This window comes from Lactuca saligna, chromosome 5, assembly GCF_052625555.1.
Source record: "Lactuca saligna cultivar CGN05327 chromosome 5, ASM5262555v1, whole genome shotgun sequence".
Lineage (NCBI taxonomy): Eukaryota > Viridiplantae > Streptophyta > Magnoliopsida > Asterales > Asteraceae > Lactuca > Lactuca saligna.
In genome coordinates this window covers 38,032,785-38,057,052 of record NC_136421.1, presented here as the reverse complement: position 1 = coordinate 38,057,052, position 24,268 = coordinate 38,032,785, and the positions used below count along the sequence as shown (strand labels likewise).

Sequence of the window (24,268 nt, the reverse complement as noted above, 5' to 3'; positions counted from 1 at the left end):
GTTCAAAAAGCAAGATTGCACACTCTCAAGAGTGAGTTTGAGACCCTACGGATGAAAGAAGGGCAATCTATAGATGAGTTCGCGGGAAAGCTAGGTGCAATGATCTCGAAGCACAGCAGTCTTGGCACAACCCTTGAAGATAGTGTGCTCGTAAGAAAACTACTTGACTCCGTCCCAGATAACTACCTGCAACTAGTAGCATCCATTGAACAATATTCAGATGTGGATGAGATGCCATTCGAGGAAGCTGTAGGAAGGCTCAAGGCCTATGAGGATCGGCTGAAACTTCGAAGCAATAATACAACCGGGGAAGGAAGTTTGTTGTTCACCCGATCAGAAGGTCAAAACAATCAAAAGGCTTCAAAGGGGGGGGGGTCCTTCTCGAGTGGTAAGGGACGTGGATCATCACATCATGATAGAGGTGGTCGAAGTGGTGGACAAGGTAGAGGAAGTACACGGGGCAGAGGTGGTCGTGGAAGCTTTACAAAGTTTCATGACTCACACAATAATCGTCAAAAAGGAAGGGATAAAAGTCATATAAAGTGTTACAATTGTGAAGAATATGGTCACTATGCATCAGAATGCAAAGCTCCAAAGGAAAGAAAAGATGAAGTAAACTTGACTCAAACTCAAAATCGTGATGATGAACCAGAAGCACTTCTGTTGAGTATCCTTGGGGAAGAGTCAAACAACATGGTGTTACTAAATGAAGACAAGGTGTTCCCGGGACAGCAGAGCAGTGGTGAAGACCTTTAGTATTTGGATAATGGTGCCAGTAATCATATGACTGGCATGAGAAGTTTCTTTGCTGAACTCGATGAGAAGGTGACCGGACAGGTGCATTTTGGCGATGGTTCTAAAGTGAAGATTGAAGGAAAAGGGACAATCTTGTTTAAGTGCAAGAATGGTGATCAAATACTTGTACCAGATATATATTTCATTCCAGCTTTGCATTGTAATATCCTGAGTCTAGGGCAGATGACAGAAGAAGGATACAAGATTGAGATGTTGCATCAGTATCTACGAGTACATGATGAACATGGAAGATTGATAATGAAGGTACAACGGTCCAAGAACCGGTTGTACAAGATCACTCTCAAAACTTCACAACCGATTTGTATGGCAACTAGTATTGATGACGAGGCTTGGCTATGGCATGCGAGGTTGGGGCACGTAAACTTTTGAGTTATGGAATCAATGGTTGAGAAAGGATTAGTAGAAGGTGTGCCAAAGATAAAACACCCGACACAAGTTTGCGATGGGTGTTTGGTCGCGAAACAAGTCAAACAACCATTCCCAAAAGAAGCAATGTGGCGAGCAAGTAAACCTCTCGAGCTAATTCACGCTGATCTTTGTGGTCCAATAACACCATAAACTTTGGCAGGTAACAGATACTTCATGCTAATGGTCGATGATTTTAGCAGATACATGTGGGTACATATGCTGAAATCAAAAGACGAAGCCTTTGCAACCTTCAAGAAGTTTAAAGCTCAGGTTGAAAATGAGAGTCCATACAAGGTAAAGGTACTCAGGACAGATCGGGGAGGGGAGTTCACCTCCTAATTTTTCTCAGAAATTTTGCAGCAAAGAAGGCATCAAAAGGCAATTAACTGCACCGTATTCGCCCCAGCAAAACGGTGTAGTTGAGCGTCGCAATCGGACCGTTCTTGAAGCCACGAGATCATTCTTGAAGACTATGAGTATGCCTGAAAGATTGTGGGGGGAGGCTGTTCGTCATGCAGTGTATGTTCTAAATCGAATGCCAACGAAAGGTGTAAAAGATATGACACCGTATGAAGGATGGAAAGGAAAAAAACCAACGTTTCAGCATGTCAAAGTGTTTGGTTGCCTTGCACACATGAAGAAGCCATCAAATCAATTAACCAAGCTAAGTGATCGAAGTATCCAGGTGGTGTATCTAGGGGTCGAACCAGGTAGTAAGGCTTATAGATTGTTCAACCCTAAAGAGAATAAGATAATGATGGGCCGAGATGTCATATTTGAGGAGAAAGTTAAGTGGAGATGGGGTGAAGCCCAAAATGGAGAGCAAGATGAACAACCTGGGCATTTTAGAAGTTTTTTTAATTCACCGACAGATGGACAAGAAGTGTATCAAAACCCGGGTGATGAAGAAAATCCTTCTTTCCGGTCGCCGGTGGTTACTCCTTCAGCGACACCAACAAGCACGAGCACAGGTAATCCAACAAACTCGACTCCTCTTACGTTTGATTTTTCAAACACATCTTCTGAACACAGCGAAGGAATAAGCCCTTCCATGTTTGATAATACCCCTGTGCGTGGGTTTCGATCTCTACCTGAGATCTATGGTGAAACTCACCCAATTGAAGATGAAGAACTAGACCGAATGTTTGTTGGTGAAGAACCCTCCACCTATCTGGAAGCAACACGGGATCAAGACTGGTTAGAAGCAATGAAAACTGAACTTGGCTCACTTGAAAAAAATAAAACGTGGAATCTGACAGATTTGCCACGTGGACATAGACCCATTGGACTGAAGTGGGTATTTAAATTAAAAAAGGATCCAGAAGGAAACGTAATAAAACACAAAGCGCGGTTGGTCGCGAAGGGGTATGTACAACGAAAGGGGGTTGATTTTGATGAAGTGTTTGCGTCTGTTGCACGATTGGAGACAATTCGAGTACTCCTAGCTCTTGCAGCAATGGGAGGCTGGAAAGTTCACCATCTTGATGTGAAATCCGCTTTCCTAAACGGAGAGTTAAAAGAAGAGGTATATGTTTCACAACCGGACGGGTTTGTTATTGCAGGTAAGGAAAATCAGGTTTACCGATTAAATAAAGCCCTTTATGGGCTACGACAGGCTCCAAGAGCGTGGAACGTTAAGCTCGAAAAAACACTCAAGGATATGGGTTTTCACAGGTGCCCCCAAGAACAGGCCGTGTACCGACTTCAAAACGCAGAAGCGGTGCTAATAGTTGGTGTATATGTAGATGACTTGATTGTGACAGGTAGTTGTGAAGAAAATATAGTTGATTTCAAGAACCAAATGAAGAAAGTATTCGATATGAGTGATTTGGGATTGCTAACCTACTACCTTGGAATTGAGGTGAAACAAAGTAAAAAGGGTATAGCAATCAGTCAAATGGGATATGCAAAGAAATTGCTAACAGCAGCAGGTATGGCAGATTGCAATGAGGCAAAATATCCAATGGAACCAAAACTTAGCTTGACCAAGAGTGAAGATGAAGCCACAGTAGATGCTACTAAATTTCGGAGTCTTATTGGGAGCTTGCGTTACTTGATACATACAAGGCCAGATCTTAGTTACTCAGTTGGGGTGGTCAGTCGATACATGGAGTCACCTAGAGAAAGTCATTTAAAGGCAGTAAAACACATTTTGAGGTATGTAAAGGGTACAATTAATCATGGTCTTATGTATAGACAAGGAGGAGATGGAAACTTGGTGGGTTATAGTGATAGTAGTCACGGGATGGATCGTGATGATGGCAAAGGCACAACTGGAATGGCATTTTATCTCTCAGGAAATCTGGTCACATGGAGTTCACAAAAGCAGAGGACTGTGGCTCTGTCTTCCTGTGAATCAGAATTCATGGCAGCAACATCAGCGGCTTGTCAAGCATTGTGGTTAAGAAGCCTCTTAAAGGAATTGATCAGCTGGGAGGTTAGAAAGGTCAAGTTATATGTAGACAATAAATCTGCAATAGAACTCATGAAGAACCCTGTATTCCATGGTAGGAGCAAACACATTGAGACTCGATACCATTTCATCCGTGAGTGTGTGGAAAATGGATTAATTTGTGTGGAGCATATAAGTGGAGAGGAGCAACGAGCAGATACTCTGACCAAAGCATTACCCCGAGTGAAGTTTGCTGAGATGAAAAGTCTTCTGGGAGTTGAGAAGCTTGAAGACCCTATTCAGACTTAGGGGGAGAGTATTGGAGTTAATTCTGATTTGAATTTGAGTATAATGCAATAAAGAGAATAATCGGTTACCACATTGTGGTTAACCTGGTAGTTAAAGTTTTCAGTTATAGTTTGGTAGTTTTAAAAGCACTTTTAATTCAGATTTTAATGTGATAAGAGTCTATAAATTGCAATCAGTTTGTAGTTTGTTTGGAGAGTGTCAAATAAAGAAGAATTCAGAAAATTTTATGTGTGCATTCTCGCCTCTGTTTCAGACCTATGCAGTTTTTTATTGTGATCATTTCTAGCTTGATCACCAACAGTCCCCTCCCAAGTGCATACACAAAAAGCATCAACAGTAAAATAATATAAAATAAAAACAATCTAGTAGAAAGAAAAAATGAATATATATATATATATATATATATATATATATATATATATATATATATATAACTTTGAGTGGACATAGCAAACATTTGTAAGACTCTAATTGTGCTTCCTTGGGAAAAAAAATTAATAAATTTTTAAAAAATGTCAGAATCCAGATATAGATGAAAACCAACAATATTTAAGTGAAATCAATAAGAATTAAAGCAACTTGAAAACCGTTGTGACCAGAAAGCTTGCAAAGACAAATGGAATATCAGGAAGCCACCATAGTTCCAATAAATGGTCTGAAGTTTTCCTAACTGCAGCTAGAGGTGCACAAACCGGTTTTTTTTTTCCAAACCGGTTCAGGTTAGATCAACAAAGTTACACCCATTCAAGCCTAAACCGGTTCATCAATAAAAATATGTGAATTTTGCAAACAGGTTCCATTAGGTTCCAAACCGGTTCATATGAAACCGATTAAAAAAAAAACCACTTGTATGAAATATGGTTTGAAGCAGGAAGAGTTTGACAGTAAGCAATAAGTTGTCTCCATGCATTTCACGTACAAAACTATACACATTCAAACAGAAGAATCAATTACAAATTTCCAATAAAAATAAGTGGAACAATTATTAAACTATTAAAAAGTATATCAGGTTTAGTTGTGCTTGATATCATTTCTAATTTCTTACTTAAACGTTGATAAAACCAGATAGTTGATCAAAATTGGTCATCATGTTCATATCCAACGCAGTTACTGATAGACATGGAACCAATAAATAGGATACAAAAATCGATATAAGGAGACATGGAATACAAGGTTTTGGGTTGATTTCTTAAAACAAAAAAAAGATGGGAGTGACAAACCTGCTCTATAATCCTTTGTACATCATGAGCAAGGCCTTTTTCCCTTAAGAAAAACACATAAACGAAAAACAGACACCCATACCCAATAAAACAGAGAATTATACAAACACACAAAAAATAAAAAATTTCCTACTTTTACTACTTCAACGGTTGTTCCTCCTTCTACAACTTACTCCAAATTCTGTTGTTCATCAAAATGGTCATGCCTAAGTTGTTCAAACCATACCTGTAAATCCAAATAAAAACTAAATCAAATAGGGATAAAATTGATGTTTCTGGTGTCCAGATTTAGATCCAAATCCATAAATCGATACACATACATAGTTAAAAACAGATGTTTTATTTTGAAACATTATAAAACAATGAAATTTTAACATTTTGAAGAAGTTTTATTTAATTGGAAACTATTTGAAGCATGATTAGAATTGTATTAATCATATTAACCTATTTTGTTATCATATTAGTGGTATTTACAAATTTTGAAATGATATTAGTCATATTTAATTTTTTAAAATTCAACAATTTAACAATTAATGAGCCCCGATTAATCCTCTGATAAATCTCTGCCTAGCCGATTAATCCATTGACTCTAGCCCACCGACTAGCTAACGTCGAACGTTTTTTACAACCTTGATATATATATATATATATATATATATATATATATATATATATATATATATATATATATATATATATATATATATATATATATATATATATATATATTACAAAATAATTGCATTGATTGGACTTTGAAGCCAGTCAACCCAAGTAATCAAAGACCTTATGGTTTCTATGAACAAACCAATTAAATGCGTGCCTATGAAAAAATCAACCAACATATTCTTCTTAAAACCAATCAACCCAAGTAATCTAATATTTGCTTATAATCAACATATATATCATTAGTAACCATTATTTGTAGTTTCAACGCACAAGTTACATACAAAAATTACATTATAACAAAAAAAAAATCTCAAGGAAAAATTCACTTGTACACCTATTTATGTTTGTTGTATGGTATGGTAGGCACTTCCCGGGACATTCACAACTAGTAGGTCATCATCGTCTGTCTCCTGAAATATTTTTATATAGTTACACATCTACACATAAAAAATGTTATATACACACAAAATATACATTCTTATAAATAAAAAAAGGTTAACACTTGGTCCCTACTTTTTTCCAACTAAATAAACGATGTTCAAAAAATATTTGAATAATTTTTGTTTTACCTTTTCCTTGCAGTTGTTTACTAAAGTGATGTTGGCCAACAAACGCTTGAGTTGTTTCTTGGCCTTTGCTCGTTCTGAGCGTCTTTCACAACATTGAGCTAACGTGACATCAGCATGACACGCAATACAAAGAGTCCGCATGTTCTCTAGTCTACATTCCCCTGCATAACATATTTAATTATTCTTTTTCTTATTATAAATCTACCCAACTATAACATTGCTATATATAGGAATTCTTTTTCTTGCATTTATTTACCTCCCCCTTGATATACAGGCACAATATGGTCCGCATGCCATGCATTCCCCTCTGTAGGATCACTGATGAGCTTTTCAAGTCTACACAAAATCACAAAATGGAATTATCATATTAAAAACTGAAAAAAAAAAAAAAAAACATAATTTACGTGTTTTCAAGATTTTACACTCACGCATTTTTACGTGCAGCCAGCTTCGGTGCTTCTCTCATAATAAACTCTCTACGCTTCTCAAGAGACAAAGGTTTGATGTTCTTCACAAGCTTACGACAATCAAGATGACAATTTGTACATACGCCATGTTCAATTTGGGCAAGCATCTGTAAATTAAATTTCATTTTTTAAATAAAATATAATATTTCATGGTGATATTTATTTGGAATCAAATTACTGACTTTTCGTAGTAGTCTATTACTAGTTCTTAACCGATATTCTTCATGACACTCCAAATCACAAAACAAATCCTCAAAGAATTCAGGCTCCATTGCACTCTTCTTCCTGGAAATATGTTGTCTTAGTAGTTGCATTGCATTTTATGGTCAAAATCTTTATGTTAATTAATTACAAGTTTGCCACTGAGACTTACATGCAAATTTTTTGACAAAGTTTACAGAGTGGTTCGTTAATGAGTGTATAACCCTGCATGTATCGTCTCTCTTTTTTGCCATGAAAAATTGAAACCTTTCTCCATTTAGCATTTGCAGGGAGGGGGTGGCTTATATCATCCATTGATGTACCACGCTTCTTACTTCCTCCTTTTAGCAAACCCTGTTGGATAATAATAATTTTAAATACCACCCTCAACTATGTGCATGCATACATTTAGGCCCCTCTAGTTACAGTTTGTACTGCATTAAGATTTAAGACTGATATCAAAGGGACAAAAGTTGCAACTTTCTCTCCCACCCAAAAAGATCTTTAATTATCTATCATTTTGGCAAAAGACGTAAACGCCCTCGTAATCATATCGAGAAAATGAAGAAGAATTTTGAGATATACATCTTTGTCATGGTTTTGGCTTTCCATTAAACACAACTCAACAGACAAAGGAAGTTGTAGAGGCTTGCTGTAGAGTTTTCTTTGCTCAATAGGTCTGAGACTGTTCCATTCTTTGAGAAATTTTACAAGGGCAGGTTTGTAAATTGAATCAGCCGAGTTGTCTGGATCTTTTGTCTCAAGTTCCTCTGGTTTGAAATTTTTGAACAATGGGGTAGGCCTTGTTTCTACTCCTTGGATACATGAATACAAGTGGATTCTTCCTGTGTATTTGCTGACCTGGAAAAAATCAAATTAACTATAAACAATAAAACAATTACTTTTTTTTTTTTTTTTTTTTATTTTTAAAATTTGGGTTATGAATTTAATTACCTCGAAGCGAAGAGAATGCGATGAGATGCAACCTGTTTCTTCTTCATCCTGGTCAACAGGGTCCTCTTCACTTGGTTTTTCTATCGGATTACACGTGTCAGCTTCTCGTGACATGTGTGAAGAATCTGGTTTTTCCAAAATATCTTGGTTTGCATCTTTACTTCTTGAAGTTGTGGCTCCATTAAAAACTTCATCAGACTGAATCTGTCCACTATATGAATACTGAGAGCATCTCACTAGCTCATTGCCAGAAGATTCATCATTACATTCCCCTGAAAAGAACAAATTTTTATCCATTTCTCTTTCTTCAACAGTTTCAAGTAAAGCAACATCGTCAACCTACAGAAACACAAGAAAACATATGATAAACTTAGTAACTGAAAGTAAATTCCAAAAATTAATAAAGAAAAGATACCATGATCTCCTTCAATGAATCATACTTCCCATCTATAGTAGATGAAGTACGATGCAAACTTCTATTCAGTTTTCTCCAGTGAGACTCATCCGGAGTGTTCTGAAATAAAAGTAAAAAAGTCACTGATAGTTCAAAACACTTGATCATAAATGGACCCAAAAAACTATATAGATAGAAGAGTAAGTAATGTATCTCACCTTGGCACAAAATATATAAACATTGACTGCTTTAGTTTGACCACGCCTATGTGCTCGACTTTCAGCCTACAAAGATCCATAACTCCATCAAGCAACCACAACACCTAGAAACTCCAAAAGCACCACATTTTGAGTTTTTGACTCACCTGTTGAAAGTCAGATATTCTCTCAGGTAATTCTAGAAACACCACATTTTGTGCAGCTGACAGATTAAGTCCACTACTCCCAGCAAGTATCCCAACCAATGCAATTTTAACCTGAAAATTCTCAAGTTACACTGCTACTATACAGTATATACTATATAAGAAACTTCATGTAAGAATATTATAATTTCATGAACATTGTAATGTAATCCTTGATGTAAGAAGACATTTTGCTTGCCTCTTTTGAATGTTGGAAAGAATGGATAGCTTGTTGTCTATCTCTGGCAGATGCATCGCGTGCATCAATACGTACAAACTGAATCCCTTTCTCACACAGGAATTCCTCTAATCTATCTGTAACCTTATGATAATGAACGAAAATTATCATCTTATGAGAGCTTTGACTTAATCCAGTACTTTCATCATCATCAGATTCAGCCATGATTGGATGCATAAGTAACCACTCTTTGAATCCTGATAGTTTTGCGATACCTATAGCTTGATTGGATGGTTTTGAAGGGTTGCCATCAACATCATCCACTGAAAGCATGGAAATTAGATTAACAATAATTTTTTACGGGTGAATGAGTAGAATTTAGAAGTTGCAATTTGCAATTTGCAACAAACAAATGGAGTTACGAAATCTTACGTTCATCATCTTCGGCAATATTTACTGTAAAAGCATTATCATTTGGCATACCACAGATTTCTATTGCAGAATCGATATCTGATTGCTTCAAAACCAAGTTTATGATTTGTCTTCGTATTGGTGGTAATTGCATCAAGACATGCTCCTTCAATCGTCTTATCTAAATCACATATAAGAATATGAATACTGAAGCTAAGCTTCAAGATCTTAATGAAAAGGAAGATAAAGCAAACAATGAAAGAGCTTGTGATTGACCATAACAGTCTGCTTCAGTAGCACATTTAACTCGTCCAAGCGAATACCCTTTGAGAAATCCTAAAATGATCAAAAAGAATGTAAAAGATATGCAGAATTCTGAAAGATATGTGTGGAATGTGGATAACACCCAAACAAATGCTACCTGATAGACAATCCCTTGATAAGTTCGGGAAGTACTCATGGAGCAATAGGTTTTTGCAAATGCAAGCTTGTCTTTCCCAAGCAGTCCAGGCCTAGTCAAAGGCAGGATTTGTCAACAATTATCCATGAATTTAAACAAACTACTATGAGAAAAAGAAAACTTACCATAATATATTTATTTGATGAAAAATGTCATACGGCCTATTAGCACCTAGGAGAAATATGCAACAAAAGAAATTAGGATACATAGAATGGAACACTAAAAGACTGTTTTGACTTTTGCCACAACCTTGACAAAGAAGGGGTCCCTGAGAGTAGAACTATACGATTGATCTTTGTTGAAATATCAAGCAAGGCCTGTGTCTGTGAATAATAGGGAAGAGAATAAGGATTCAAAAGATTTATTTGGATAGAATATATTAGATATCTAGTTCAACCAAATGCCAATATAATATTAAACTATACCTCTCCTGCTTCTGATGATACGCGTTTTGTACAGCGTACATGATGTGATTCATCAACAATCATGACAGCCCATTGTTGTTGTAGTATGCTCTTCTTCAAATTGGAGAGCATTTTGTAAGAAATAACCACAACTTTTGGAGTCCTTGCTAAGTTTATAGGATTGTTTTCATGACCAAAAACTGGAGAAGATGAAGTGATTGAAGAATCATCAGCTACCAAAAGTTTCTCAAGAAGTATGGTTGTATCATTACTAATTGTTGAACAACAAGATAAGGCAATAAGGAATAGTTGAGATACCTAAATGAATATCAGAGGGTAAACAAGATGGAAGCCAATGCTCCAATTCTTCTGCCCATGTATATCGCAAAATAGCAGGACAAACAACTAATACAGGACCTTCATTCATGAAACAGCTTGCAATTGCAATGGCCTGAAGTGTTTTCCCAAGGCCCATTTCATCAGCAATGAGACACCTGCCACCCCTACGCAATCCGAACTTCACACCTTCAAATTGGAAAGGGAGAAGTACCTCCAACAAGGACTTTGGAAGTTTCCCCATTAATTCGTCTACTTTCTCATCAGATAGATGTTCTGGTCTACAGGGTTCCCATCGCCCCTCAATATAAGGGCGTGACAGTATGCTTACAGCTCTACGAGTTATGTAAGGGATGTCTTGGTAATCAATGCGCTCGTTCTTTAATGACTTAAGAACTGCATCATAATCTGTGAGTTTGAACACACAGGCCTCTCCACTACCATGGTTTTGTGTGTAATGTGATGGCACCACCTTATAACATTAAGCAATTGGTGAATTGAACATGCGCAACTAATCGACTTACACATAGCAATTTTAAAAATAACTGTCATTTGAATGTACCCAATGAAGAACATAGATGAGATAACATACATTAGATAGGCATTCGCTTAATTTTTCAAAGCAAGCGGCATCACCAGGGAACCTGTAACCATCAACGCTCAACGGCTTTACTGAGAACGAATCCGGGGAAGAAATCTCGAGTCGGACCATGAATTTTTCTGAAGAGAGCTTTTGACACTTGGCTACCTTCCAGGATGCATCCTCGACGTCGACGCATGGTGCCTTGCGCTTTGCTTCAACGGCAAGAGTCTGTAATTCCATTCGCCCCTCTTTGATCTTCCGGAGGGTTCCCCTTTCTCGTAAGGGTTTTGAAGCGGAAGAGGAATTCTGAGCGGGATAATGCAGTGTGTTCTATTTAATCGGATCTACAAAAGGTACGTTAGTAAGGGTAAAGTCGACCTAATTTTTCAAATTCAAACATTTCTCTAAAAAAAAATATAATAACAAGATTGTTAGGATGAAAGAACTGTAGCTAAAAGAATTTGAATTGGAATTGGAAAACGAATTTAAATCCGTTTCCATATGTTGTTTGGTTGGCAAGAAATAAAATTGGATTTCATTTCAGATTTTGTTTGGTTCACAAATTGAAATTCATGTAAATTGACACTTTTTTGTTTAATTTTATATTGTTTTCTAACTTATATATAAATATACATTATGAAAATTATAAAAACAGTAAAATTTCGGCGGTAGTGGAAATCGTGGTGGGGGCAGTGGCGGTGGTGGCGGCAACAATGGTGGGTGGTGGTGATAGTGGTTGTGATGGTTGTGGTGGTGGCGGCGGTGGCCTTGATTGTGGCAGCGGAAGTGGTGGTGATGGTGGCAGCGGCAGCTAGTGGCGACATCAACGACGGTGATGGTGGTGGCTATAGCAGTGGCGACTCGTGGTGGTGGCGGCGTTGGTAGTGATGGTGGTGGTGGCGGCGACGACGATGGTAGTGGTGGTGGCGGGGGAGGCAGTGGCGGCAGCAGTGATGGTGGATGGTGGTGGCAATGCTGGCGGTGATAGTGGTTGTGGCGGTAGCGGTGGTGGTGGTGGTGGTGGTTGTGGTTGTGGTGGTCAGTGGTTAGTGGTGGTGGTGGTGGTAGTGAGTTTTCTGATAAGTACAAAAGGTATTTTTGTAATTTGCCATTTTTCTTGATGAGAATGAATGTTTTCCATCCAACTTTAGAAGGAATTCACTTTCCTCCATGTGGTGGAAAGTTTATTTTATTTAGAAATCTTTTTCCCTCCTCTAAGTCCAACAAAACGCATGAATTCGAGGGGATTGAAATCATTTTCCCTCGAATTTCATTATGCCAACCAAATGTACCCTCATAGTTTTTTAGCTTATTCATACTACAATCGTAATCGTAATTAATATGTCAGTAATATTTTTTTTTGCTAGTTACACTATTGAAATGAAATTCTTTCGAATTTTGTTATATATATTATTGTATTTTGTTATATATATTATTGTGAACGTTATCGATGAAGAAATTATGACATGTTATATGATACGATGGAGGCCACATATGATTCGATATTAATTTGTTTGAAATTCACCATAATAAATGTAATGAGAACTCAAAATATCATTTACTGGTATTTAAAGTATAATTAAAAAACAAACAATTCAAATAATAAATTAAATATTATTGGTTGTGATTTTTATGATATTAACCCAAAGAAATAATCACCGAAACTATCATCTTTTAAAGCATACATTATGGTGTTGTTAAGCTCCCGTTATGACTGAGATGGTAGCCATAACGTTGTCTTAACGCAAGGAACATCACCCCATTTTCGTTAAGGGGTGTTATGACATAGAAAATTCGAAAATAATCACCGAATTTGAAATTTTTAAAATTTTAAATTTTGAACTCAAGGTTTTCGAAAATGCTCGGAACTCGTACAAAAACATGTTTGAAATTGAAGAATATACTTATTATGTTAACGATTATGTATACCCTAAAAAGTAAAAACATATAAACAATTAAACATATATGATCTATGTTGGGACAAAATGTCATTTTTTTTTTAATTGAAAACTAGTTTGTTGTTAATCTTGTGTTTGCAAATATTAGGATGTTTGTGTTGGAGTTATCATAAAACCAACATGAATTAAGACCACCACATAGGTATGTATGTCTATTTACATGAAACCCTCAACGGTCTTTGCTGCCACCACCCATTGAAGTTAAAGACGGTGATGGAATGGTTGTGACATCTCTTGGCTAACCTTGGTGTTAGTAGGTTATTCATTGACCGAATGATGAGCCACTTTTAGTGTTCAAATATGAATACATTGTTGCTAATTGAAGCCTATTAGTATACTTTATTAATATACATGGACGTTAGCAACAACATAGTTTTTTGTTATTCCATATTAGCCACCAATAGTGTAGTTCTTGTTTATTTCATATTACTCAACATTCTTTTATTGTTCGTGATATTTACTTCTTCATCTATTTAATATTTTCTCTATTTTTTTCTCCACTGTTTTATTATTTGTTATATTTTTCGTTTTTTCTTAATCGTTGTTTTCTTTTTCTTTCCCTCATCCATTCTCTGTGCAGGCTTCTTAGTTGGGGTTAATTGGGACACGTGTTCATCGTTCTTCAACTGCATCAGCACTGCACGGCCTATTCTTTCTCTGTGTCGTAGATACTGCCTTTGTTCTCTCGTTGGAGTTCTTTTGGTTTTTTATATTTCAGGTTGTTTTTGCCCAAAAGATAAATATTCATTTTTTTTTTGAAAAAAAAAGATAGATGTTTAGAAAATATATCCCTTAAATGCAACTTATATTTGTCATTACATAAATATACGAGTTGATTAAATTTAGTTATATGTGTTGGTTACATTTGGTAATATACTATGTAATATGAGCATTAATTTATAACAAAGTCCTTCATTATACCAAATTATTTTATCGAAATAATTATCCACATATTACAACTCAAAATGATTGTTTACATGTCACAACGATTTTACTATGAGAACAAGTTAGTTTAATAACAATTTCAATTTTTTGAGTGATAGTAACTCGTATGAAATATTAGTCTCGTGTGTGTATATATATACTAACAAACATATACACACACACACACACCATTGTTGGCTTTTTCTGTCATATTAGAAATGGAATGAATGTCATTATAAATATTTTATTATTTTCTAATAGCATTTTGGTAGTAAAGATGTTGCTCAATGTCAAACACAGTATAAGTTCAAAAGACATGAACAAGAAACAAAATTAATTCAACCCACAAAAAAAAGCTCACAGATTAAATTCTCATCTTAAACGATCAATTACAAACTCAAATCTACTTAAACAGATGGTTCAACAAACTGAACAAAAAGGGTCAAAACTTTAACTAGAAACAAGAACCAAACATAACCCTAATTTATAATCTCCCTTACCAGCCAATCAAGACTAGGATATGCAAAATACAGAACAAGAAAAGAAGGAACAGCAAACAGAATTGTAATCAGAATATACACAGCCAAGATGATCGCACTTGCAGGGATCGCATAAAGCACAATAAGCAGAAATATAAACACCAACGGAAACTTAGCTGTCAAGTGAACAAAAAAGATCAGTGACTTACGGATCGAAGACTGCAATCTTTCAGAGTTTGAATGGGTCCCACTAGCATCTTGACTATTATGATCAGACTCACGCGTACACGGGCCCACGGCGGAGCTCCCGCGGTTAGCCGCCCAACCACGGTTCCATGACCAGGAGGTTACTGGCGGCAGGTGGTGGTCCGGGCAGGAGGAATGCGACTTGATTCTGTCACCATTCATGCTTTCAACCATCCATAAAAGGAAGTAGTTCTTTCTAGGAAACTTTAGGTTTCCTTTGTAAACGAGGCGAAAAGATAGAAGATTGCACCATGGGCAAGATATGAAGAATGGGAGTTGAATTGGGAGAGTTGGGAGCTTGACAACAGCCCATTGGAGGCCAAGAACACAGTTTTTACAGAGGGTGTGACCACACCATAAAACGTAGGGTATGTTTTCTACAATGTTGAAGGATTCCCAACAAATTGGGCACTCGAAACCTTCTTCTCCACTGTTGGTTATGGAGATATCATCATCTGAGCAGTCTGATGAGGGATGATGGGGTCTTGAAGGATTGTTTTTAAGTCCAGAGCTACCTGCAATGGCGTTTGAAGCAAAACCCCACATATTGTTGGATCTTCTGTTTTGTTATCAGATGGTAACATCCATGCCTGCAAAAATGAAGCACAAAATAATATTTTCTTCTTTCATCCATCCGTACACATAAAACTACATTAAAAACGTAACCAATTGATTTTCAGGCCATGGAAACTGTAATAATTACATGGACAAGCGGGAAAATTGGCTTAAAACTTCGCATAGTGAAAGGGAAATCTTCAGTTACAACATAAGACGTCTCATAACTGTTTTAATCTTAACAAAACTGAAGAAAAAACACATTGCATGAACGATTAAAGCAAGCGATATTAGCGATCGATCAAATCCAGGCTACAAAACATTCAAAAAATGTACAACAACAGTAAAAACATACGAATATAAAGCCTTACTAATTCTCATGTTAAAAACTAATAAGAACCCTAATTTGGTCACATTTACGCAATCAGAGTGAATGAATACCGAGAAAAATAGTATAATCGAATCAATTCAATCAACATATACATTCTGTTTACCTAATAATCATAATAAGATGAACGCCGGAAGCAGAGAACCATTTCCACACAACAGTCTGTCCGTCTCTTTTCCTCTGGTTGTGTTTCTAAAAGGGTGAGATTTAGAGAGAGAACATCGGCAAAAGGATGTCACGGTAACCAGTTTGCGACCACATGCTTCCAAGTGTGAGGATCAGAATGATCCGGTCATTCGCCGGTTCACCGTTGTTATGTTACACTACGCCGAATGCTTCATTTTGGGCTGGGCTTCCAGAAAGAGAGCCCACAAACAATACTTCTCTTAAATATTTAAGGTTACCAAAGACTATAAGGCTACATAAAAACTTTCTTTTAAAAGATATGCTTAATATTTTTCCATCATCATTTCATAAAGGAAATACAATTATATTTTTTTTATCCAATCTATCAACTAATCTTAGCCTAAGCATATACACTTTTCGAGACAACAAAATGGAGTTTTGTCACTAGCGCAACAGTCAATGCAATCTTCAATCCACAAGATACATGTGCATGCGTCATTTGGAGTGGAAGTTTCGTTATTAATTTATTTTTCAATGCCAACAATTTTAACTGATTTATCAACTTTAATTCCAAACGTTGTAATAACACACAAAATATAATTATTGTGCATGTGTGTTTCATTCATGTTATAGTGATTATGTTTTGAAATCCTTCAGTGATGTTACTACATAGCTATAGTGAACAAGTCCTATCATACCTTTGATTTTCAACAAATCGATTAAGTGCTTAACGAGTAATTTGGTAGTAAACCTACATAAAACGACTGAAATTTGGCATTTTATTATCTTTAATTAAATCAACCACAGACTACAAACAAGCACTCATCATGAGTCGATCTGCAATGATAAACAAATTCAAAAGTACACTTCTAAAATAGAAAACCAAAGTTACATTGTCTTCCTTCCCAGCTTACCCAAAACATTTATCACCACTAAGAACAACACCTAATCTACAACCCCAAAAACACAACTTACATCAACCAAAAAACTCCTCACAAGGTTTAGTTCTTTGATTCTTTGCTCAATAAGTACTTTTTAAGAACATCCATAACTGACCCAAAATCAGCCTTCACATTCACAGGTGGATTAGCTAACCTGCAAGCCATTTCTGGAATGGCTTTGGAATGGTAATCGATCTTGGATTGAGTAAACTTTAGCCCATGTGCAGTGCTCACCACAACAGTCCTATCAGTAGGACGAATCACACCACTGTTTCTAAGTTTGTCCAAAGCAGTTAAAGCAACACCAGTATGTGGACAGATGAACATCCCGGTTGAATCAGCTTGAGCCATGGCATCCATCAGTTCTTCTTCAGTAGCTTCTTCAACAATCCCATTTGAGTTTTGGAGTGCGTAAACAGCACGATCTATTGAAACAGGATCACCGATCTGAATAGCAGAAGCGAAAGTAGTTTTTGCTTTCACTGGACTAAAATCAGTCCATCCGGATTTATAATGGAGGTAAAGAGGATTTGCGTTTGCAGCTTGAGCACAAACAAGCCTTGGAATCCTGTCGACTAATCCCAATTCTTTACACATATGAAATCCTTTGTAGAAAGCATAGATGTTACCCAAATTCCCACCGGGAACAATCACCCAATCGGGTACTTCCCAATCGAATTGTTGTAAGATTTCAATCGCGGCTGTTTTCTGCCCTTCTATCCTCAAACTGTTCAACGAATTAGCCAAATAAATCGGTAATTCAGAAGTTACTTCCCTGACTAATTGCATGCAACCATCGAAATCGGTATCGAGACTCAACACGAACGCTCCGTTTGCAATGGGCTGAACTAATTGCGCCATTGAGATCTTATTAGCAGGCAAGAAAACGATACTTGGAATACCTGCAGATGCACAGTAAGCGGATAGCGCAGCAGAAGTGTCGCCGGTGGATGCACAGCCGACTCCGACCACCGGACGATTCATTTTACGCAGCCTATTCACTTGGCTAACCAAAACAGTCATACCTAAATCTTTGAAACTACCTGTATGGCTAATACCACAGTGTTTTACCCACAAATCGTTCATACCCAGATGCTGTTTGCCATAACGCTCAGCCCAAAACATATTAGAGTTACCTTCAAACGCGCTGACGATATCATCGGAATCAATCTCCGGTAACACCCATTCTTTCTTCGACCACACACCTGACCCATATGGCCAGTTTGTTTTCCCGATTCGTCCATCAAAAAGGTTTTTCCAGTAATTTCCATCAAATTCCTTTAGGGCTTCCATATCATGTTGGACATCGAGTAGGCCACCGGAGCGGGATCGGTAAACAATCTCGTCAAGCGAGTAGGATTCCGTGCACCCAGGATCGGCGTTGAATGGGACGTATTTGGCAGAGAAGTTATTCGGTTCGGTGGAGCAGCGGCGGTGGGCTTCTTGACGGATGTTTTCATCTGCAGGGCGGCGGTGGGATTTGATGACTGGCGTTGTGTCGACTGATTTGTCCGAAGATGAGATTGTAGCCTTGACTGTAAGGAATCTAGGGCTATTGTTGATGGTCCCGGGGTTTCGTTGTTGGGGAGAGGAGAAGAAAGGTGAAGATCGGAGAAGAGAGGAGGCCGCCATTGGAGGAGGTGGAGATTAGGGAACAGTGAAAGTGTGCGGCGAGTTGGTTGTTTTAGGGCGTGGACTGTAAATTTATTTAAGATATGTGGGCTGTTGAGTGAGTTGAAAAGTCCAAAATTGCACCCAATGTGTTGATATTTTATAAATCAAGTCGATCGAAAATTTCATTTTTATTAAATCAATCTAACTAATAATGTTATTAAGTTTTAGTTATTTTTAATATCTGGTGACACATGTGAGGAAGGAATTTCTGAGAATCTCTATAGGTTGATTTTGCTTCGTAAAGAAACTTGAAACTGAAGTGTTCGTTGAAATATTACAAGTAGAATTCTTTTAATTTGTTTGTTGTTTTAAAAAAAGAAAAAAAAAATCAAACAATGATTTTTCATTTTGAAAAAAGAACGAAAAAAAAAACACATAAATTAAAAAACCGATCACATATCTATTTCATTAATATTTATGAATCTGATTTTTCCATTATCTCAAAACTCTCTTTGATATCCTATAACAATAGACCCACATATGTTATATGTATAATCTTGTGTTTTTAATTTTGTTTCTCATCACATGTTTGTATAAATGGAGGTATAAGTGAATGTTTGATATGTAATTAATTTAAGAAGGGATAATGACTTAAAAGGGTAACGAACTTTCGACTTTTGTCACATTTAGTCACTAAACTTTTTTTCGTTATCTATTTGCCATTGAACTATTGAAACTGTTCACATTTTACCTTTATGACCGGCTGTTACCGGTCATAAGGGTAAAATGTTAACAGTTTCAATAGTTTAGTGGCAAATAGATAACAAAAAAAAGTTTAGTGACTAAATGTGAACAAAATCGAAAGTTTGTTTCCCTCTAAAGAGTTCAATGACTAAATGTGAACAAATTTCCTATTGTATTATGTTTTAGCAAAATTATTTATTTTTGTTTAATTGTAGCAACATTTGTTGATAAAGAAATCTATGAAATAAAAAAAAAAAAAACAAAATGCAACATCCGGATTTCCAGGTATCATAATTTAAGTATTTTTCTTTTGAGTTAAGAAGAGAGACTCGGCGAGTTGACGCCTCAACTCGTCGAGTAAGGTCGCGACTGATGACTCGGATTAATGATTGGACTCGACAAGTCGGTGAGGCGACTCGACGAGTCTGCGTTGTCGGTAGAAACCCTAAATCTTTGGGCCCGAGCCATATTTAAAGGCACTTATGGCCTTCAATTGCCACTACCTTTCCCATAAGTGAGAACCCTAGTGTAGCACCTGGTTTCCGGTATGTGAATTTTATTTGAGCATTGCCCTATTTTAGCCTTGGACTCGGTGAGTCATAAGGTCCGACTCGCCGAGTAGGGACGAGACTCAGGACACGTTTAAGTGGGCGACTCGGCGAGTCCATATCCTGGACTCGGCGAGTCACCGCTGCTGGATGAAACCCTAAGTTTCAAGGGTTTGCACCCTATTTAAACCCTCACTCCGCCCCAACTCGTCCCCATTCACCCCCAGAACTCCCCCAACATCGTTTTCCCTTATTCCCTTGGGAGATTGAAGTGTTCTTGGTGTGTTCTTGGAGGTTTTGAGGAGAAAGGGGAGTAGATCAAGAAGAGGAGAAGGAGATCAGCCATCTTTGTGTCATTTCAACGTATTCCTTGAGGTATAGCTCGTTTCCCCTCTGTTTTCAAGCTTGTAATCCCTTTTTGCTTCATTGGAGTCCTTCTTGGGCTCTTCCCCAAGCTTGTTTGTGCTTTGTGGGTGATAATAAGTTGTTAGCCTTTAGATCTAGGCATGATCTAGTCCCTGGAACTTGGATCTAATGCCTTTATGGGGTCATATTGCATGAAAGCCCTAGATCTACCCCTTTTGGTGCACTTTGAGCCTTAAAATTCATATTGGTGAATATCTACACGTAAAGTTGGAAACTTTACGTGTGATTTGTGTCCTAGAAGCCCAGATTTGTGAATGGCATGGACTGGAATCGAGCAAATCGGTGTATTTGATGGATGCATGGCTGCGACTCGGCGAGTCATCTATGTGACTCGACGAGTCTGGTTGCGAGTCACTGAACCGGTCCCTTTAAGATGTATCGAGTTGAGCCGTGAGTCACAAGGGGGTGACTCGGTGAGTTGGAAGCTGAACTCACCCATGATAGGACTCGGCGAGTCAATGCCCTGACTCGGCGAGTCCAAGGCAATCTTCATAGATCAAGAACAGACTCGGCGAATTGTTCATATAACTCGGCGAGTTTTAGCATAAAGTGTTCCTCGGATGAAGATGAACTCGACGAGTTGTTCATACAACTCGGCGAGTAGGATGAAGAGGGTGAACGTCAGTTTAGAAGATGAACTCGTCGAGTTATAGCCCAACTCGACGAGTAGAATCAGGGACCCAGGACAATAGTTTGCTAGGGACTCGGCGAGTCGGGTAAACTAATAATTGACTTCGATTTGACTTAGGGCTAGACCAGGGGTAAAATGGTCTTTTTACCCAAAGGATAGTTAGCAGTGTATGATTAAGTATATTGTGGGAATTACAGCCGGGGAGTTTCCGGAGCAGCAGCAGCAGTAGTAGGTGATCAGTTCCCACACAGACCAGCAGCTATTTCGAGGTGAGTTTCCTTTCATTAGTAATGGGTCTAAGGCACCAAGGCCGGCCCGTGTAGATGTGACGTTAGTATTATAGTGTGGGCCGAGCCCGTATCTATTAGTCGAGTTGATTGTGATATATATACCAGTATGATAGAACTGTTTATACTTGTTGTCTGCGTGATACTTGTATGATATATGTTGACGGTTGGGTGTGGGCGAGGCCCGTATCCCTCCGAGAATGGAGTGTGGGCTAGGCCCGTATCTCCCAGGTAGCGAAGTGTGGGCGGGGCCCGTATCTTCACGAGTGTGGGTGGGGCCCGTATCTCTCAGAAAGTGAGGTGTGGGCGGGGCCCGTATCCTCACGAGTGTGGGCGGGGCCCATATCTCCTAATTGCATGTTTTGTTTTATGCTGTATGGTATGGGGTATTATGGGGGAGCTCACTAAGCTTTGTGCTTACGGTTTCAGTTTTGGTTTCAGGTACCTCCTCAGCTAGGGGAAAGGAGCCGGCACGGTAGCAGCATGTCACACACACACTCTTCGGTTTCCGCATTTACGAGATTCACTGGGATTGTACTCTGATAATTGATGGATTGTATGGTTTGAATATTAAAACATGTTTTGCGATGTGTTATGGCGTGATCAACAATACTTTTATTTATTAATGTTTTCTAAAAGTAATGTTTTAAAAAAAAATGAAATTTTGGACATGAAAATTGGGTCGTTACAAGTTGGTATCAGAGCCCTGGTTTGAGGGATTCGGACACGCCTTTGGGAGTGTCTGAACTCAAATCGAGGGATTGAAAGATTTTACAAAAGAAAATGTTTTCTAAAACTCGGAAAGGAGTCATAAGAAAGAGCGAAGTGTGTGACGTGCGCGACCGGCCGAGCTCAAGTAAGTATTCCCCATAGTACCCATACAAGTTTATGTTATGTTTATCAGCTTACGTAGAACTGCATGCTAGAATAGGCTAAGGATCTAGGAGTGATGCCTTATGTGCCTGCTTATGTGTTACAGCTTTATGAATATTGCATGCTAGAATTAAGTAGACAGCAGTAGGATAGCTTGTTTAGGTTATGCCTGATAATATGAGCTTAGCATCCCATGTTAAGTGTCGTTTCTTGTTATAAGAATAGTTTTGGCTTGAGTCTGTTTTTCCCTTATCCGAATGCTGCTTGCTTCGTGCTTGGTGGGATTCTGAGTAATGGGAGTGAGCCACTAGGTAAACACGTCACACCACATGTAATCAGGGTTGAATAATCCCAAAGTATTGGGACTGGCCCTATTGCGCAACTCTTGTTTGAGTCCAACCGTTGTAGGGACGGATCTTTTACTTGAAGGATTATCTAGTCCTCATCACATGTGATGGTGTTTAGGTGGTGGCTAACTGGCATTATGAGGAGACCTACAGCAGCTGAGGACCAGTCGTGTTGAACTTGAGCTTTCCCTAGGGCAAGCCTAGGATGAGAATATCAGAGAGTAGTAGTAGTAAAGGGGAGCTGGTGGAGATGAGGAATTCCTCGGAGAAGGTACGGATATATATGGAAGGTAGTATGGGCCCGTACTACTGAAAGCAGAGGATCCGTACCCGAACCGAGGAAGGCCAAGACGAGACCAAGGAACCTGTAAGTAGTTGAGATCCCTCAGAAAGTAGCAGTACCACTAATGATTATTATGATGTTTTGCAGAATGGTGGTACTTCGACGGAGACCGACAGATGGCGGGTCAGGAGAGGGATCAGGTTCGGGATCAGGCACCGAGCCGATTGATGAGAGGCTACGTGAGTTCATCACGTCGGAGATCACTAGGGGCATCCTTGAGTCGACCCCCATCATCTTTGGGTCGATCAAGGAAGGGATCATGGAGTTGATGGAGGATCGCCTACGAGCATTCAGGAGCGACTTGGCCTCTAGCCAGTCGGGATCTCGCACACTGTCCTTCAAGGACTTCAGGGGCAGTGGTGCGCCGGATTTCCACGGGGTGAAGGACCCCATTGTCGCCAGGCGGTGGATTGCGGATATTGAGTCCGCCCAGTTGACCAGCTTCTGCCCCGAGGGGTCGAAGGTGAGGTACGCAGCAGGGTGTTTACGGGACCGAGCCCGGGATTGGTGGGAGTCAGTGGGTGACTCGTTGGGAGCCTCGGCTATCGAGGCAATGACCTGGTCGGACTTCGTGGCTAGGTTCAGGGCAGAGTTTGTGCCGGCGGTCGAGCTTCAGCAGCTGGCCAGGGAGTTTCTCGACATGAGGCAGACGACAGAGACCGTGGCGGAAATCACCGCCAAGTTTCGTGAGAGGGCTTTATTGGTGCCCCAGTATGCCGGTGACGAGGACATGAGGAGGACTCGTTACCATGATATGCTACGAGCTGACATCCGGGAGCATGTTAGTTTTTCGGCTTGCCCCACCCTGGACTCCATGATTGCTAGGGCTAGGGAGAGGGAGATAGATTTGGAGCACATCCGGAAACGGAAACTGGAGGACGGTCAGACAGGAGGGGCTTCGGGGAAGAAGCCCAAGGGACCAGACAGTAGACCGAAAGGTCATTCAGGATCTAGCCGCTGCGGGAAATACGGCAGGACGCACGTGGGGATATGTAGGATGGGATCAGGAGGCTGCTACAAGTGCGGCAAGACAGGGCACTTTAGCAGGGATTGTACTGCTCCAGCTTTAGCTATTCAGACATCCGAGTTGCTGTGTTTTCACTGCAACCAGAGGGGCCACAAGAAGGCCAATTGCCCCCAGTTGTCAGTTGCAGCGCCAGTGAAGGCGCCGGCTCCAGCGACCCTGCGGATCACGGATGGTCGGCAGGGCAAGGCAGAGGCTCCAGTGGTGAGGAGTCGGGCATTTTAGTTAACTGCCGAGGAGGCACGCGCCGCGCCCGATGTGGTGACGGGTATGATTCTTTCCTTCTACCTTTTGTTTTATGATGTTATGGTATTGATATGTGCTCTGTGTGTATACATGTGTATTAGGATCGTTCCATGTGAACGGCATCCCGGTTCAGGTATTGTTCGACTCGGGTGCATCCCGATCGTTCGTTTCTCTTGCTCTTAGCAAGAGATTTCATGAGACTTCAGGCGAGTTAGATTGCCCGTTAGAGGTAGAGATTGCTGACGATCGATCGGTGCGAGCATCGATGGTGTTTCGGGATTGTGTTCTGCGACTGTTTGAGGAGCGTTACCTGGTAGACTTGGTTCCCATCCCATTGCGTGGGAACAAGGTGATTATTGGTATGGACTGGTTGAGCCCTAATGGGGCAGTGATCGAT

The 24,268-nt window shown here is 39.1% G+C and overlaps 3 protein-coding genes across 3 annotated transcripts; all 3 read right to left on the bottom strand.

Annotated features, from left to right (window-relative positions):
- Positions 1–6,015: 6,015 nt before the first annotated feature.
- LOC144997880 (SNF2 domain-containing protein / helicase domain-containing protein / HNH endonuclease domain-containing protein) lies at positions 6,016–11,497 on the bottom strand. Its single transcript, XM_078957738.1, has 20 exons — positions 11,181–11,497; positions 10,571–11,060; positions 10,274–10,452; positions 10,098–10,171; positions 9,974–10,009; positions 9,810–9,900; positions 9,665–9,724; positions 9,410–9,569; positions 8,999–9,300; positions 8,764–8,874; positions 8,618–8,683; positions 8,421–8,519; positions 8,006–8,344; positions 7,637–7,912; positions 7,224–7,405; positions 7,033–7,135; positions 6,812–6,957; positions 6,640–6,719; positions 6,384–6,544; positions 6,016–6,224 (listed from the first exon to the last, which is right to left on the bottom strand). The coding sequence occupies exons 1-20, from the start codon at positions 11,409–11,411 to the stop codon at positions 6,153–6,155; spliced, it is 3,258 nt and encodes a 1,085-aa protein (XP_078813864.1). The 5' UTR covers positions 11,412–11,497; the 3' UTR covers positions 6,016–6,152.
- A 2,893-nt stretch (positions 11,498–14,390) lies between these two features.
- Positions 14,391–16,017, bottom strand: LOC144998359 (uncharacterized). Its single transcript, XM_078958142.1, has 2 exons — positions 15,828–16,017; positions 14,391–15,368 (listed from the first exon to the last, which is right to left on the bottom strand). Exon 2 carries the CDS (start codon positions 15,322–15,324, stop codon positions 14,533–14,535), a length of 792 nt encoding a protein of 263 aa, XP_078814268.1. The 5' UTR covers positions 15,325–15,368; positions 15,828–16,017; the 3' UTR covers positions 14,391–14,532.
- Positions 16,018–16,605: 588 nt separating this feature from the next.
- LOC144996887 (threonine synthase, chloroplastic-like) lies at positions 16,606–18,502 on the bottom strand. The gene has a single exon (XM_078956664.1). The coding sequence runs from the start codon at positions 18,418–18,420 to the stop codon at positions 16,849–16,851; it is 1,572 nt and encodes a 523-aa protein (XP_078812790.1). The 5' UTR covers positions 18,421–18,502; the 3' UTR covers positions 16,606–16,848.
- Between the last annotated feature and the right edge of the window lie 5,766 nt (positions 18,503–24,268).